Here is a 15983-nt window from a genome sequence, read left to right on the forward strand (position 1 = left end):
AGTCCGGTGGCTCTGGCTGACGGGATGATGTGGGATATTAGGGGTAGTAGTCCGGTGGCTCTGGCTGACGGGATGATGTGGGATATTAGTGGTAGTAGTCCGGTGGCTCTGGCTGACGGGATGATGTGGGATATTAGGGGTAGTAGTCCGGTGGCTCTGGCTGATGCGATGATGTGGGATATTAGAGGTAGTAGTCCGGTAGCTCTGGCTGACGGGATGATGTGGGATATTAGGAGTAGTAGTCCGGTGGCTCTGGCTGACGGGATGATGTGGGATATTAGGGGTAGTAGTCCGGTAGCTCTGGCTGACGGGATGATGTGGGATATTAGGAGTAGTAGTCCAGTGGCTCTGGCTGTCTTGGTTTCCATTCTTTTCTACATCTCCTTACAGCAGAGATATGGCGCTGCCTCCACTGTGGCCCTTCAATCACTGATGTTTACAGCTCTTTCGTTTCCAGCCCTATGTAGATGTAGCGCCCTCAGTCACCAGGGCAATGGGGTACTCGGTACCGGGCCCGTTGATCTCAATGGGGGAATGTCACGGCAGCAGTGACCCTGCCCGTGGCCCTGGGTTCCATTGTTAAAGGGGGTAAAGTCTATTGATGATTCGTGACGCCACCTGTGGTATTCGGCAAGGGAGGTGTTAACCCGACGCTGCATGCAGATCCTCTGGGACTGATGGTGTGGTGCAGCAAAGATGTTGTAGCCCTCCACAGGCAGGGCTGTAGTCCCAGGGCAGTGTAGTAAATGAAGAGGCAGGGAATAGGCGCAGACAGTGCATTGGATGGCAACGAGATGTGGCCGTGCTGAATGTGTTGGTGCAGGAGTAAGTGGAGGACACCAGGATATGTAGTTCCAAAGGTTTACTCACAGTCTGTAGTGCCCGCTTCCGTGCCCCGTTCTCCGGGTTCAGAGCTCAGCCAACTTCCAGGCAAGATGAAGTCCTCCTTTCCAACACTCTGCCAACATGTGCCTTCTCTGAAAGCCTCCTCTTATAGCGCCTAAGAATGAAGTACTCACAGTACTGAGTTACACTGGAGTTCCTCCTGTCTGATGCCCCCAAGTATTGTGTGGGAATAAAGTGGTCACTACTTCTATTCGTCCGGTGTCTGCTGCAGGACCATTAGTATCCATACAACCTCGGGGACCGGGCCCTGGCCTTGCGCTTAGAACTTCTAGGAAGGGTTCTGCTCTAACCCACGTCCTCTGTTCTCTTTTTTCCTCACGTTCCAAACTAATCTTTCCTTCTTATGGAGAATTAGGCTTTCAGTCTTTGTCGCTCTCTCACTCTTCCTTTCTTGTGCCAGCAGACCCAGGTCACTGGGATTTGCTACAGCACTCCCATCCATCCATCCCTCTCTCTAGGGATCCACTCAGACTCGCTCGCTGGCTAACTGCTCACTCTCAAGCTCAGACTACCAAAGACCCTAAAACTTCCCGCTCTTGTCATATATATACTAACTCCACCCGCCTCCCAGCACGTTTCGTGTTCCAAGCAGGGAACCACCAATGGGTGCTTTGCTACACTACTTTGTGGTGTGGGGTGCAGGTGTTGGAGTGTGGTCAGGAGTCTCCACCTTACCTGGATGGTGGGGTGCCACACCTCAGGAGGAGTTGCAGTACCTCTGTGGCGACTGAAGCCTCAGGGGCGCTACATAGACATACAGGGTTAGGTGATGCTTTCATCCGCTGGCCTAGCTGTCTTAAGAAAGACCGCATGGACCAGGGCTCATGCCACCGAATGCCCACACTCTCTACCTGTGGCCAGAACACTACTCAGACAACACAGGGTGAGGGTAAAACAGTGTGGGAATAATTTATTGACCCACCATCACACAATAGCACAGAACAGTCCCAGCAAATACACAAGATGGTGCAAATTACAGAGTCTCACCCTTCCGTTAACTCACCATGATGGCAGCTGTTACTTCAGAGCGTCTGGCGTCGATTATCCGAACTGTGGCACACACACAGAGAGCAGTTAACGGCAAGCGTAGGAAGATGACAGTCCATTCAGGTACAAGGCCAGTTGACTGAAGGGTCACAACCTGGAATCATCTTCCAGGGTCAACTATCCTACTTGTGGCATGCACACAGAGAGGACGTGACGACAAGCGTAGGATGATAACAGTAAATTTAGGTACAAGGCCAGTTGACTGGAGGGTGACAACCTGACTTCTCTGAACATCTCCATGGAGCCAGGCGACCAGCGGGTCCCAATCCTGGCTTTCTCCAAATGTATGCATGGTTTAGCGATGGTCAATAGAGCAGATCTGTGTTCTTCCAGCCGGGGCCGAAGTCCCCTAAGCTGGCATCCTGTAGAATAATAAATCTGTGTCCATCGTGATGAAGCCATGAGGCTGCTGTCCTGTTTCTGGTCCTTTGGATGTCTTGGCTGAATCTCTGACTGTCTCTGTCTCTCTGTGTCTCTACAGAGAGGCATGTAACCTATTTTTATAATTAACAAGTGTCCCTCATTCAGTATTTACATAAAGGTTAAGAATGGAGATGAGATCAAGTAGCATTATTTGATTATTTTTAATCTATTTGCAGTTTTTCCTCCTCTGTTTTCGAAGTGAACAAACTATCTGGTCTTGACAATCTATATTTAGTCGATCCTTGCAATAGTCATTTTTCAGGCACCATTTCAATTATCTGCAAATAGTTACATAGTTAAAAGATTGATGCAATGCGGCGACCGCAAGAAATTGCAACACGTTGCGTTCGTCAAAACGTCGCATGCGGACGCATCCGCATACATCCGCATGGCCAGCGTACCCAATGTTAAAGATAGGTACGTAGGCTGCGTGTAGACGTAGGCGGAGCAGAATGGAGGAGGTGCGGCAGTAGGCGGAGCTTCACTGAGTCCTTTTGTGAAGCTTAACCAGAAGCTAAGCTTCATAAGAAATCCACAATTACACCATACACTGCAATACTGCAGGATTTAGTGCAAGGAATCGAACCATCGCAAGTTAAAATGGGAGTAAAAAAAATACAAATTTTAAAAAACAAACAATATAAAATGTTTAGATCACCTTGAAAAGTAGTGAAATTAAAAAAGAAAAATAAACATATTTGGTAACATTGTGTCTATAAAAGACAATGAAAATATAATGTTATTTCAATTATTTGTTAAAAGCCAAAAATGAAAAAAACTAAGTCCAGAATTGCTTTTTTTCCATTGCCGCATTTCCCTAAAAAATTACAATAAAAAGCGAACAATATGTTGTATATGCCCAAAATGGCATCAACAAAAAGTGTAACTCAGGAAGCAAAAAAAGCAAGAACTCCCACCGCTACAGGGGTAGAAAAAAGGCAAGACTCTGAAAAAAAATTTAAATCACTAAAATCTAAAAAAACTTTTTATAAAACTTGATAGGTAACGTAACAGCTGATACATGTGCTGACCCACGAGCAGCATTTATCAGGCACCGAGTGTATGATCTCAGCCGGTATGTTTGACTCTGAAATACCGCATAGTTTCATATCTTCTGGGGAGCGAGCCGCATGGCAGTCTAGTCAGACAGGCGGGTCTGTGGTAGAGTCTCCCCGCCCTCTGCCCTGGAGTGACAAGTCTTTCCTTGCATGCGTGTATCACTCAAGAACAGTGAATGTGGTGAAGCCACCGGGGACTCTCCGGTCTGACTAGCCTCCACTGCGGCTCGATCTCTGTATTGCCATAATTACATTGATCTGGGAGATCAGATTCCCAAGTCATTTCTACCACACAATGAACGACGTAACAACAAAACCCCCCAAAATTGTAGGGGTTTTGTTGTTACGGAATTGCGCTTTTTCACCATTTCACCCCAGTTATGGTTTTTCTCTCCATTTTTACTACCTACTCATCGGCACGCAGACAATGTGGGAGAATGAACTGTTTTACTTGTGACATATACAGACCATTATCTTTGTCACCACACTACAGAGAATTACAGGAAAAAGCCACCAACAAACCAATCGAGAAGTCCCAAAAATGTTCTTCATAATAAATCCTTATTTTTCTTGTCTCCTTTTCCTCAGATACAGAAAATGATCTCCAACAAGTTTCGTCTCAGCTAGTGGATGGCATATTACGATCAATGCTCCTCATCTCCAACACCAGCACCCAAATGCCAGCCTCCTTCTTCCTTATTGGGATCTCTGGGTTGGAAGATCTTGGTATTTTGATATCCATTTTCTTCTGTGTCCTCTATATCTTGGCCATTCTTGGAAACTTCTCAATAACGTACATAATTTGGACTCATAAGAGCCTCCATGGACCCATGTACTTCTTCCTGGCCATGTTGGCAATCAATGACCTGGCCTTCTCAAGCTCCACCGTGCCAAAGATGCTGGGAATCTTCTGGACAAGCGATAGCCGCATTGATGCTTCATCTTGCCTTGTTCAGATGTTTTTTGTTCACTTCCTGTCAGTGGTGGAGTCAGGGGTCTTGGCAGCCATGGCTTATGACCGCTACATCGCTATCTGTTCCCCGCTCAGATACACATCCATCCTTACCTTCATAGTTCTGGAGAGAATTGCGGTTTCCGTCCTGGTCAGAGCCTTTCTCACCATTTTCCCCATTCCAGTTCTGGTTTGCCGGTTGCACTATTGTGGCAGTGACGTCGTGTTGCACTCGTACTGCGATCACATGGCCGTGGTGAATGTGGCGTGTGGAGATACAAGAGTGAACAGTATTTATGGCCTTGTCGTGTCTCTTTCTATCACCGGCTTTGACCTGATGTTTATTGGGCTTTCTTATATGATGATTTTGCGGGCCATATTCCAGCTGCCATCTAGGAACGCTCGCCGCAAGGCAGCGGGAACATGTGGCTCTCACATTTGTGTCATCTTTGCCGCCTATGTACCTGGAATATTCACCTTTGTGACTTATAGGTTTGGACAGAAGATAGTTCCACAAAATGTTCACATCTTTCTAGCAAATATCTACATTGTGTTCCCAGCATTCTTGAACCCGATCATCTATGGTGTGAAGACAAAGCAAATTAGAGACTCAGCCCTGAAGATGATCCAGGTGAAGCCGAAGACATACGGTTGAGGTCAAAAGTTTTAAAATGGAGACAACTTTTTCTTTCACAAATTCTGTTGCTTCTGTTTTTTTGCGGCAATTTGCATTAACTGTAGATTGTGAAGAGGGGTCAGATGAACTCCAAAAGTTGCAAAGTCCATCCTTGAAAGAAAAAAAGGGGTGAACCAGCTAAAGACATTCCATGCCATGAAAATTAATTTAACTGCAAACCTTCCATTTTCACTGAATAATACGATAATATTCCCGGCTAACATAATTTCAGTGATCTTCTCATTAGCTCAGGAGAAAGTGTTAACAGGAACAAGGCAGCTGATATCACTCTGTCATGCTGATTGAAAAATTAGAGGAGTCTTGTTGCTTTCTAATGGGGCAGGTGCCAGAGTTCATTGTCTTTAAATGTTAACCATAGGTACCTCCAAGTAAACACGCACAGTTATCATTGAATTGCATGAAAAAGGGCTTTACAAGCAAGGACATTGCTGCTTATAAGATTGCCCCTAAATCAACAATTTATCAGATAATCAGGAACTTGAAGGAATGAACTTCAATTGCTGTGAAGGATTCAGGGAGCCCCAAAAAGTCCTGCAAGTGCCAGGACTGTCTCCTAAGGCCCTGTGCACACGGTGCGGATTCTGCCGCGGATCCGCAGCTGTTTTGCCGCTGCGGATCTGCAGCAGAACTGCAGGTGATGTACAGTAGCATTAAACACTATGAAAAAAAACAACCGCTGTGCACATGCGGCGGATTTTTCCGCGCGGTTTTCGTGCGGAAAAAAAAAGCAGCATGTGACTTCTTTTGTGCGGTTTTCCTGCAGTTTTCCACCTACTCCACTATAGGAATCTGCAGGTGGAAAACCGCAGTCGAAAACAGCACAAAAAACGCAAAAAAACAGGAAGAAATCCGCAGGAAAAATGCAGGTCATTTGACCTGCGGATTTCGTGAATTCTGCACAGAAAATGCATGCACAGAATACGCACTGTGTGCACATAGCCTAAAGAGGATTCAGATACAGAGCTTGCCCATAAATGGCAGCAGGCAGGTGTCAGCGCATCTGCACACAGCGAGGTGAAAGCTTCTGGAGGCTACCAGGTGTCAATAAAGGCAGGAAAGAGGCCACTTAAGACATAGAGACTTAAGACACTGTATTAAAAGGGTATGGGGCTGACAAACTCTCACACATGATAGACAAGCTAGTTGTCAGCCGTAATAGATGGGTAGCTCATTTTGTAATATAACGGGTGTGGTCTCATGTCTGATCACATGTCATTATATTATTTCAGTGATGTCATCACTGGGGGGCGGGGCTGACAACCTTGCACACATGCAGTTACACAGACTCCACCCCTGATCTATTATGACCTGCCCCTTCTCATCAGACGGTCTATGACCCACAACTGTGCTGAATCCCTTTCCCTGTGAGTAGTTAGAAGCTCAGAAACATTAATGACAAGTATTTCAATAAGCAAATCCATAATGACTGAATAAGATACTAATTTGCCAAAATATAAATGAAATGCAAATTGTTTTATAATTGATGACTTTTTACATTTGGATTTAATTATGTAAAAATAAATCTAGAGAAAAGCATCCTTTTTACATGATTCTGGTTTATTTCAGCTTTGTGGACCCTGGGTCTTTGTAGACTGGTGTACTTACTCTGAAAATCAGAATGCCTGTAGAATCCAGTTTGAAAGTTTTCCCATCGATATTAAAATGAACATTTTATGAGTCCTGCTAGACCTCATCACATAGCTATTCTGATATGGATTTTCAGAGTAAGTACACTAGCTTAACCAGGTAAAAGTTAATCTAAGAGATTGTTCAGTACTGAAAATATTTTTAAAATGGGACGATGGAGGCAGCGGCACAGCAAAGGTAGCCAGTGCGACGTGTAAGGCGAGTATTTTAGGACTGTTAATGCTCCGCGAGTCTCGTCCATCAGTTCAGTATTGTCCCCATATCCCACAAGCACATGTTTTGTTATTTGGGGAACACACTGATGTAATTATAGATAGGACTTGTAGTTTTTCTATACTTTCCTGAAATCACACATAACATGTTACCAATATAATGTTCCTTTTTTGTTTTTTTTACTTTTTGTTGTTGATTATTTTGTTTATCTATTTTATTATCCTATTCCTAACCCTAAAGAAATCCCAAATCCCGATGATGACAGTCTCATCTTGGCTGCTGTCTTTTGCACGACGCGAACTGGACCGGTGCCCACTGCGCCTACTCCTGTGCTATGTTACTACATGCGCACCAAACAACCTGCCTGCTTCTGCTCTGTGCTGCTGCTCGTTGTACCCACTGGTTTCCCGGCATCCTCTTCTACTGGGGTGTGTCAGGTGACCACTGCAGCCGATCAGATACAGACCACTGATAGAGGAAACTAGGAGCGTGGGATTGGATAGCATAGAGGAGCAGGGGAGAGCCGAGGTATGTTCTTTTTTTATTTTCATTCTTTCTTGGGCCCAGTTTTATAGCGTTTGTTAATATGTATGTAGTGTGTATTATGAAATTTGATGACAAATCTGCTTTCAAATAGGCCCGTCAGTGGGAGGTGAGTGCTGGTGATCTCGTCCTACACACGTCTAGGATTCTTCTGGGACTTCAAAAATAAAAAAGTGCTGCAGTAAAATCTACACGTTCCTGCACCCCCTCCCCTCATCAACTATCACACTTCACAACTTGTTTCTATATATTGCTCTTTCCTGCAACAGAAAACAGTTTGGGAAGAGCTTTGTGTTCATCATCAGTAACTGCGATAGTTTCTGCCCACTCCTGTAAAGAGCAAGTGCTGAACAGTAGATGTAACAACATTGCACAGGAGTTCAGAAACCTGTCCATTATTATTATATTATTATCCATTATATATCCCTCTCTTTCAAGCCACATAGCCAAGCCCTCGCCTCCTCCTGCTGACTCAAACTCAAAAATATTTCCCGAATCTGTACATTCCTTGACCATGAAACCACAAAAACACAAGTGCGTGCTCTTATCATCTCCCGCCTCAACTACTGCAACCCACTCCAATCCATCCTACATTCTGCTGCGCGACTAATCCACCTGTATCCCTGTTATTCCTCAGCCTCTCCTCTATGCCAAGCCCTTCACTGGCTTCCTATTATCCAGTGGCTCCAGTTAAAAACCTTAACTATGACATAAGCCATCCACAACCTGTCTCCTCCATACATCTGTGACATGGTCTCCCGATACTTACCTACACGCAACCTCCGATCCTTTCAAGATCTCCTTCTCTACTCCCTGATTATCTCTTCTTCCCACAACCGCATACAAGACTTCTCCCGTGCTTCCCCCATACTCTGGAACTCTCTACCCCAACACATCAGACTTTCGCCTACCACGGAATCCTTCAAAAGGAACCTGAAGACCCACCTGTTCCGACAAGCCAACAACCTGCAATGATGCTCAGTCTACTGAACCACCGCACGACCTGCTCTACCCTCTCCTACTGTATCCTCACCCATCCCTGTAGACTGTGAGCCCTCGCGGGCCGGGTCCCCTCTCCTTCTGTACTTGTGTGTCCCTTGTCTTACACATGTTTATTATACTTGTCTATATTTCCCCTTTTCACATGTAAAGCGCCATGGAATAAATGGAGCTATAAAAATGAATAATAATAACTAGTTGTTTTTTTTTAACCCCATTGATTCCATTGTGCTGAACATGAGCAGGAGCTATATACAAAATACAAATATAAATCACAAAGAACAAAATAACATTGACCGACTGGTACAGAGGGGAGAGGACCCTTACGTGCTTACAGTCTACGGTAGGGGTGGGGAACCTCAGGCCCTCGATGAACTTTTTAATCCCCGGCAGCTCTTCTGGCCCAACAGCTATATTTTGATTGCCGCTGGCCAATTAATTTCTTCTTGCTCAGTTAGCATGCACACACAGTGCTCATATGCAGTGAAAGATTACGTCCTGACACCAGTGCCAGCGTCAGGACGTGCTTTGTGGGTGAAGTTAGCCCCAATTTGTACAACTCCCAAGGATGGTATAAATATCCAATGGAAGACAAAATGAATAGTACGCCAGCTCACCAGCCACCGCGCAGACCCTCGGAACGCCGCGCAGACCCTCGGAACCCCGCGCAGACCCTCGGAACCCTGTGCAGACAAACGTGGAAACGAACAAGGCAAAGGAAGAATTGGCTCCAGCTGCGTATAAAATCCTTTTCTTCTTTATGGAAAAAAACGTATTAAAATGCACAAATAGCTTGTGCGCTCTCCACAGGTGCCATAACAGACAGAGGCTACGCGTTTCGACCTTGTCGGTCTTTGACCAAGCCATACTAGTACATATACAGCTTATCTCTATATAGAAGATTGTAACCAATCACAACACAATAGTATATCACATGACAGATAAGCAGGTCCTATACAAAATGTAAAAGCATTAACCATGATATTTAAGGTACAAAACAAACAGAAAAATGAATGAATAGAAAAATAAGCAAAACAAAAAAATATATAAAAAAAAATATAAAAAAATTAATTGAAACTAATGTGGGATAAAGGTGGGGTGGTAGTAGTGCTAAATTCTGTGGAATACTATGCAAAAATGATGGAATTACTTTCAGATCAATTGGTGTATGAAAAACTCAAGGCTAATCCTCTAAATATTATCAAAAATGAATGCAATCTAGTTATTCAAGAGGGTCTCAGCTTGGGAGTATTTACAATGAAGCAGGCTGAATATTTGGAGGTAAAAAATCCAGTCCTTCCAATAATACATGGGGTTCCAAAGATTCCTAACACTGATGGTTTCCCGCCCATGCGACCCATTGTATCAGAAATCGGTTCCGCAAACGAACACCTGTGTCAATGGGTTGATTCATTGCTTCAACCTTTAGTTCAAAGAACTCCAGGGTATATTAGAGATTCCAAACAAATCCTAGAAGTTTTTTCTGAACAAACTTTGTCCTCATCCTCCCCCTGGTGGTGCTGTGATGTCTTTATACACATGCGTTCCGCATGATTGGGCGATACAAGCGCTGCATTTTCACCTTCACAAATTTAGTAACTATTCTGGTGATCTGAAAAACTATATTTTAAATGTGGTGCGTTTTTTGCTGACACACAATTTTTTTTGCAGAGAATGGGTGTGGCAATGGGGGCCAAATATTCACCTTCCCTTGCCAACCTAGTGATGTCCTTTTGGGAATCAGAATATATTTTTGCCTCCAATAATCCTTTCTGCGATCAGATGAACTGGTATGGCAGATATATTGATGATACGCTCATAGAGTGGGTGTCACGTCGCCGCCAGACTTGGGGCCTGCTGTTCCGGTCGCGGCCACTAGGAGGCGCCGGACCGCCACTTCGTCGTCAGACTCAGGTACAGCTGTTCCTGCCTCGGCCACTGGGAGGGGCCGTGGTTCCGTTACATCAGACTCAGGGCCTACTGTCCCGGCTTTAGCCTCTAGGAGGCGCCGTCCCACAAGGGTTGCCGTGACGTGGCGGGATGGCTTGTACATTATTTTGATCAAAATTATGTTTACTAAATACCCTTATTATTATTATTACCTTTATGCATTATTTGCAGTATATTTTTTACTTTTAGTTCAGGATATTTGTGTTTTTTGCTTTCTGAATTCTCTGGTTAATGGTCATGTGTTAAAATGCACTTACATTGTGCATACACATTAACTTACTTGTCTCAGTTCAGATTTGTTTTTTATTCATTTCATTGTGCATTCAGTGCATATAGGGGTGTGACCGCCCCTTTTTCTGAGCTGGGAAAGCCATCCAGTCTGGCCTAAGCTGTTACAAGTGGTTCAGCCGCTCGACCCTTATTCACATTCACGCCACTTGGCAAGTGATAAGGTTTTAAATACTAGAGTAGGGACTGTCCCACAAGGGTTGCCGTGACGTGGCGGGATGGCTTGTACATTATTTTGATCAAAATTATGTTTACTAAATACCCTTATTATTATTATTATTACCTTTATGCATTATTTGCAGTATATTTTTTACTTTTAGTTCAGGATATTTGTGTTTTTTGCTTTCTGTTTTCTCTAGGAGGCGCCGGTCTGAAACGTTGCCTTTAAATTCGGGGCCTGCTGTTCTGGTCGCGGTCACTAGGAGGCGCCATGGCTCGCCCGTGAGTTATGGTGCTGACAGAGTAAGGGCACCTGCGCAGGCATCTGGTGGATGCAGGCTCCGCCCCTCTGTCAGTCAGAAGGTTACTGCATTATCATCTGGCCTGGTCCTGGGGGTGGTCCGGATGACATCAGCAGTCCGGGAACCTGTGAGGGGTGACCTGATCCCTCAAATACTTTGGGACTGGTCTTGCAGGCCGCCGGATATATTCTTGGTTCCCCTGTGCGCTACTTGGTGATTGACTATTGTTTGACTCTGACCTCAGCCTGGATTTCTGACCCCTCTATTGCCTGACGATTCTGTACTGCTATTCTCCCGGTTTGTGACCTTGGCCTGGATATTCTGATTCTGTACCTCTGCCGTCCTCCTGGTTTTTGACTCTGACCTTGGCCTGAATTTGACTCTGCTATTGCCTGCCGTTTTTGTACATCTGCTGTCCGCCTGGTTTAGACTCGGATACCTGACTTCGCTTTTGGTCCGTTTTTTACCCCTCTCTGGCGACCGTCCTGCTCTGGCCGCTGCTCATATTCAGACAGCGCCTCCTGGGCTCTGCTGTAAATCCAGATCCCTGTATAGGGGTAAAGGGTATCGGGGTTGCTCGGGGTGTTGTCTTACTGCAGCCCAGAACCGCAGACGGACGTCACATTATATCCGGCCATAAATAAAACTGCTTCTTGTGTATATTCCTAACATATGTAAAGGCAGTCTCCCTGAATTTTTTCCCCCTTCTTCTGACTTGAGCTGATTTTTGGCCTGACCACCTGTTGCATTGCACAGCCTGGAAGGCCACTCTCCTGCACCAGCATGCTGCAGTCTGGAGTCCACAGGGAGAGAGCTGCTCGTCAGAGATCCATACTCCTGGGACTTCGGCCTCTGGGCAGCTCTGGCTATGGTTGTCCAGAGGCTCAGGTATTGCCTGCAGATGCGGCTAAAGTTTTATTACCCATCTCAGTTTCATGTGGTCAGAAATCGCTGTGTTTAAACGCGTATGTGGATAGTGGCTCTGACGGAAACTTTATGGATTCTTTGACTGCTAGGAATCTGGGTGTAACTCTACTAAAACTTAACGCCCCTATTAAAACCACGGCTATTAATGGCACATCCATTATTCAGGAGGGGGTTAAGTTTGTTACTGCCAAGGTTGCCATGTCTGTGGGAACATTACACACTGAGCTGGTGTCATTTTTTGTGATGGACAATTTAACCTCTGCAGTTATTCTGGGTATGCCATGGTTACGCCATCACAATCCTGTCATCGACTGGTACTTGGGTGACGTTGTGCGCTGGAGTCCACAGTGTCAGGATAACTGCATATCCTTGGCAGTAAACCAAGTTAAGGTTAAAACCTCCCGCATACCGTTTGCCTTCAGGGACTATGAGGATGTTTTTTCTATTGTAGAATCTGAAAAGCTACCCCCTCACAGAGAGTATGATTGCCCTATAGACCTGATTCCGGATGCCCGTCTCCCTAAGGGAAGAATATTTAATCTCTCCACTCCAGAGCGTCAGGCCATGAATGACTATATAGCAGACAGCTTAAAAAAAGGGTTTATTAGACCGTCCATTTCACCAGTTGGGGCCGGGTTCTTCTTTTTGGAGAAGAAAGATGGTGGTCTCAGACCCTGCATTGATTACCGGGAATTGAACGCAATCACTATAAAGAACCAGTACCCGCTTCCACTCATCCCTGATCTTTTTAATCAGTTAATGGAAGCCCGTTGGTTTACTAAACTTGACCTCCGGGGGGCATATAAGGCTGTGTGCACACGCTGCGGATTAGGTGCTGATTCATCCGCGCGGATTTTGTAAAATCCGCAGGTGAAACCGCAGGTCAAAATACCAGCGGTTTTACCTGCGGATTGCTCTGCGGTTTTGCCCTGCGGTTTTTCATCTCCTCAATAGAGGAGATGGCAAACCGCAGGAGAATCCGCAGAAAGAATTGACATGTCAATTTTTTCTGCGGATTGAAAACCGCAGATAATCCGCGCGGAAAATTCTGCACCGTCTGCACTGTGGTTTTTGATTCCCATAGGGGATCATGGTACTGTACACCGCAGCAGAAACTGCTGCGGGTCCGCAGCGGCCAAAACCGCTGCGGAACTGCAGCAAAATCCGCAGCGTGTGCACACAGCCTAATCTGGTTCGTATAAGAGACGGGGATGAGTGGAAGACCGCCTTTAATACACCCCTTGGCCACTTTGAGTACCTCGTAATGCCGTTCGGACTCAGTAACGCACCTGCCGTATTCCAGCACTTTGTAAATGACATTTTCAGAGACATTTGTGGGGTGTATGTCGTGGTGTATTTAGATGACATTTTGATTTACTCTGCTGACCCTGTGACACATGCTCCGCACGCTCGTTCTGTGCTGCAGAGACTGCGAGAACACTCCCTGTTTGCTAAACTGGAGAAATGTGTTTTTTTTGCGGAGGAGGTACAATTTTTAGGATATGTGGTTTCAGGCAAAGGCTTCCGTATGGATCCTGCCAAGATCCAACCTATTAAAACTTGGGTGCAACCCAAGTCGCTAAAAGCGCTGCAGCGATTTTTAGGGTTTGCAAACTATTACCGAAAATTCATCAGGGGTTTCTCCGAAATTGCTAAACCGCTCACGGATTTGACCCGAAAAGGGGCAGACGTGACCAATTGGAACCCTGAGGCAATTCAGGCTTTTGCTACGTTAAGAGTGCTTTGTAGCCAACCCAGTTTTGGTTCAGCCTGATCTGGACCGCCCGTTTATCATAGAGGTGGACGCCTCTGAGGTCGGAGTGGGAGCAGTGCTGTCGGAAGGCACTGCATCACTCACTCAGCTTCGCCCATGTGCCTTTTTCTCCCGCAAATTCTCTGCCACTGAGAAAAATTACGATATAGGTAATCGGGAATTATTGGCGATCAAATGGGCCTTCGAAGAATGGCGCCACTTCCTCGAAGGCGCCAAACATAAGATCACTGTGATTACAGATCACAAGAATCTGACTTACCTGGAGTCAGCTAAAAGATTAAATCCTAGACAAGCGAGGTGGGCCTTGTTCTTCTCTAGGTTTGATTTTTTTTAATCACCTTTCGTCCTGGTACTAAAAATGTGAGGGCTGATGCTCTCTCTCGAAGTTTCTGCCCCTCACAGGCTGAGGACTCGGAGCCAGTTCCAATACTGGCCAATGGGATTGTTTTGTTGGCCGTGTCTCTGGACCTTCTGGAGGAGATCCGTAGATCCCCAGAACCAGCCCCTGATTCGACGCCCCCCAAGAAATTGTTTGTTCCAGCACCATTTCACCTACAAGTTCTGAAGCAGTCGCACGACTCTGTCCTGGCAGGCCATCCTGGTGTCAATAATACCGCCAGACTTGTGACTAGGAATTTTTGGTGGCCAATGGTAGTTAAGGACTGTAAGGATTATGTACTAGCTTGTGAAATCTGTGCTCGCGCCAAGTCCCCTCATAATTGGCCTGCCGGTTGGCTCCAGTCCTTGCCCGCCCCAGAGAGTCCATGGACCCACATCTCCATGGACTTCATTACTGACCTACCACCCTCAGAAGGGAAGACATGTATCTGGGTGGTGGTGGACAGGTTCAGTAAGCAATGTAATTTTGCTCCCCTCTCTGGATTACCTAATTCAGAAACTTTGAGTAAGTTGTTTATTGTTCATGTAATACGACTGCATGGCGCTCCAGAGAATATCGTGTCCGACCGAGGTACCCAGTTTGTTTCTAAATTCTGGAGAGCATTCTGCAAACGTATTGGTATTGAATTATCCTTCTCCTCCGCTTACCACCCTGAGACCAATGGTCAAACGGAGCGTACCAACCAGGCTCTAGAGCAATATCTTCGCTGCTATGTCTCGGAACATCAGTCCGATTGGGCGGAACATCTTCCATTAGCTGAATTCGCTCTAAATAACCAATACCAGGAATCTATCAAAACCACCCCGTTCTTCTGCAATTATGGTTTGCACCCACGTTTCGGTTCCTTTTCGGCCAAGATGTCGGAGCTCCCGGGAGTAGAGAATTCCATACGTCACTTAAGGACAATCTGGTCGGAGGTGAACACAAACTTGAAAGGGTCCCAAGTCAGGCAGGCTTCGGCCGCAAATAAACGGAGGTCCACGGGGCCGCACCTAGGAGTTGGGGACAAAGTTTGGCTGTCTACCAAAAACATTAAGCTTAAGGTGCCATCTCCCAAACTGGGCCCCAGGTTTATTGGTCCCTATGAGATTTTAGAGGTAATTAATCTGGTAGCCTTTCGTTTAAAGCTCCCGCAGTCATTTAAAATACCTAATGTTTTCCACAAATCCCTCCTCAAGGTGTACCGCTCCCCAATTCACCCTATCCAGTCCCCTCCTCCTCCAGTTTTGGTCAAGGGTGCCTTGGAGTACGAAGTCCAGGGTAGCCTTGATTCCCGTTTAGTGAGAAAGTCTGTGCAATATTTGGTGCATTGGAAGGGCTACGGCCCAGAGGAGAGGTCCTGGGTCCCCGCTAGTGACATCCATGCCAAGGGGTTGATTAGAAGGTTTCACCTCCTTCACCCTGACAAACCGGGTTTTGAGGGTCCGGAGGCCCCTCTTGGAGGGGGGGGTACTGTCACGTCGCCGCCAGACTTGGGGCCTGCTGTTCCGGTCGCGGCCACTAGGAGGCGCCGGACCGCCACTTCGTCGTCAGACTCAGGGACGGCTGTTCCTGCCTCGGCCACTGGGAGGGGCCGTGGTTCCATCATATCAGACTCAGGGCCTACTGTCCCGGCTTTAGCCTCTAGGAGGCGCCGGTCTGTCACGTTGCCTTTAAATTCGGGGCCTGCTGTTCCTGTCACGGTCACTAGGAGGTGCC

General features: G+C 46.1%; 1 protein-coding gene across 1 annotated transcript in view; it reads left to right on the forward strand.

Moving 5' to 3' along the window:
- The window catches only part of LOC141072462 (olfactory receptor 52K1-like), a 57144-nt gene extending 50542 nt beyond the window's left edge, over positions 1-6602 (forward strand). The window contains exon 2 of the mRNA XM_073559739.1: positions 4023-6602. Within this exon, the coding sequence (XP_073415840.1) occupies positions 4082-5041 (960 nt within the window). The 5' untranslated portion in view covers positions 4023-4081 and the 3' untranslated portion in view covers positions 5042-6602. The remainder of the gene's footprint in view (positions 1-4022) is intronic.
- The last annotated feature ends 9381 nt before the right edge of the window (positions 6603-15983 follow it).

The sequence above is a fragment of the Dendrobates tinctorius genome, unplaced genomic scaffold, assembly GCF_039654945.1.
Source record: "Dendrobates tinctorius isolate UK_male_01 unplaced genomic scaffold, ASM3965494v1 ptg000273l, whole genome shotgun sequence".
Taxonomy (NCBI): Eukaryota; Metazoa; Chordata; class Amphibia; order Anura; family Dendrobatidae; genus Dendrobates; species Dendrobates tinctorius.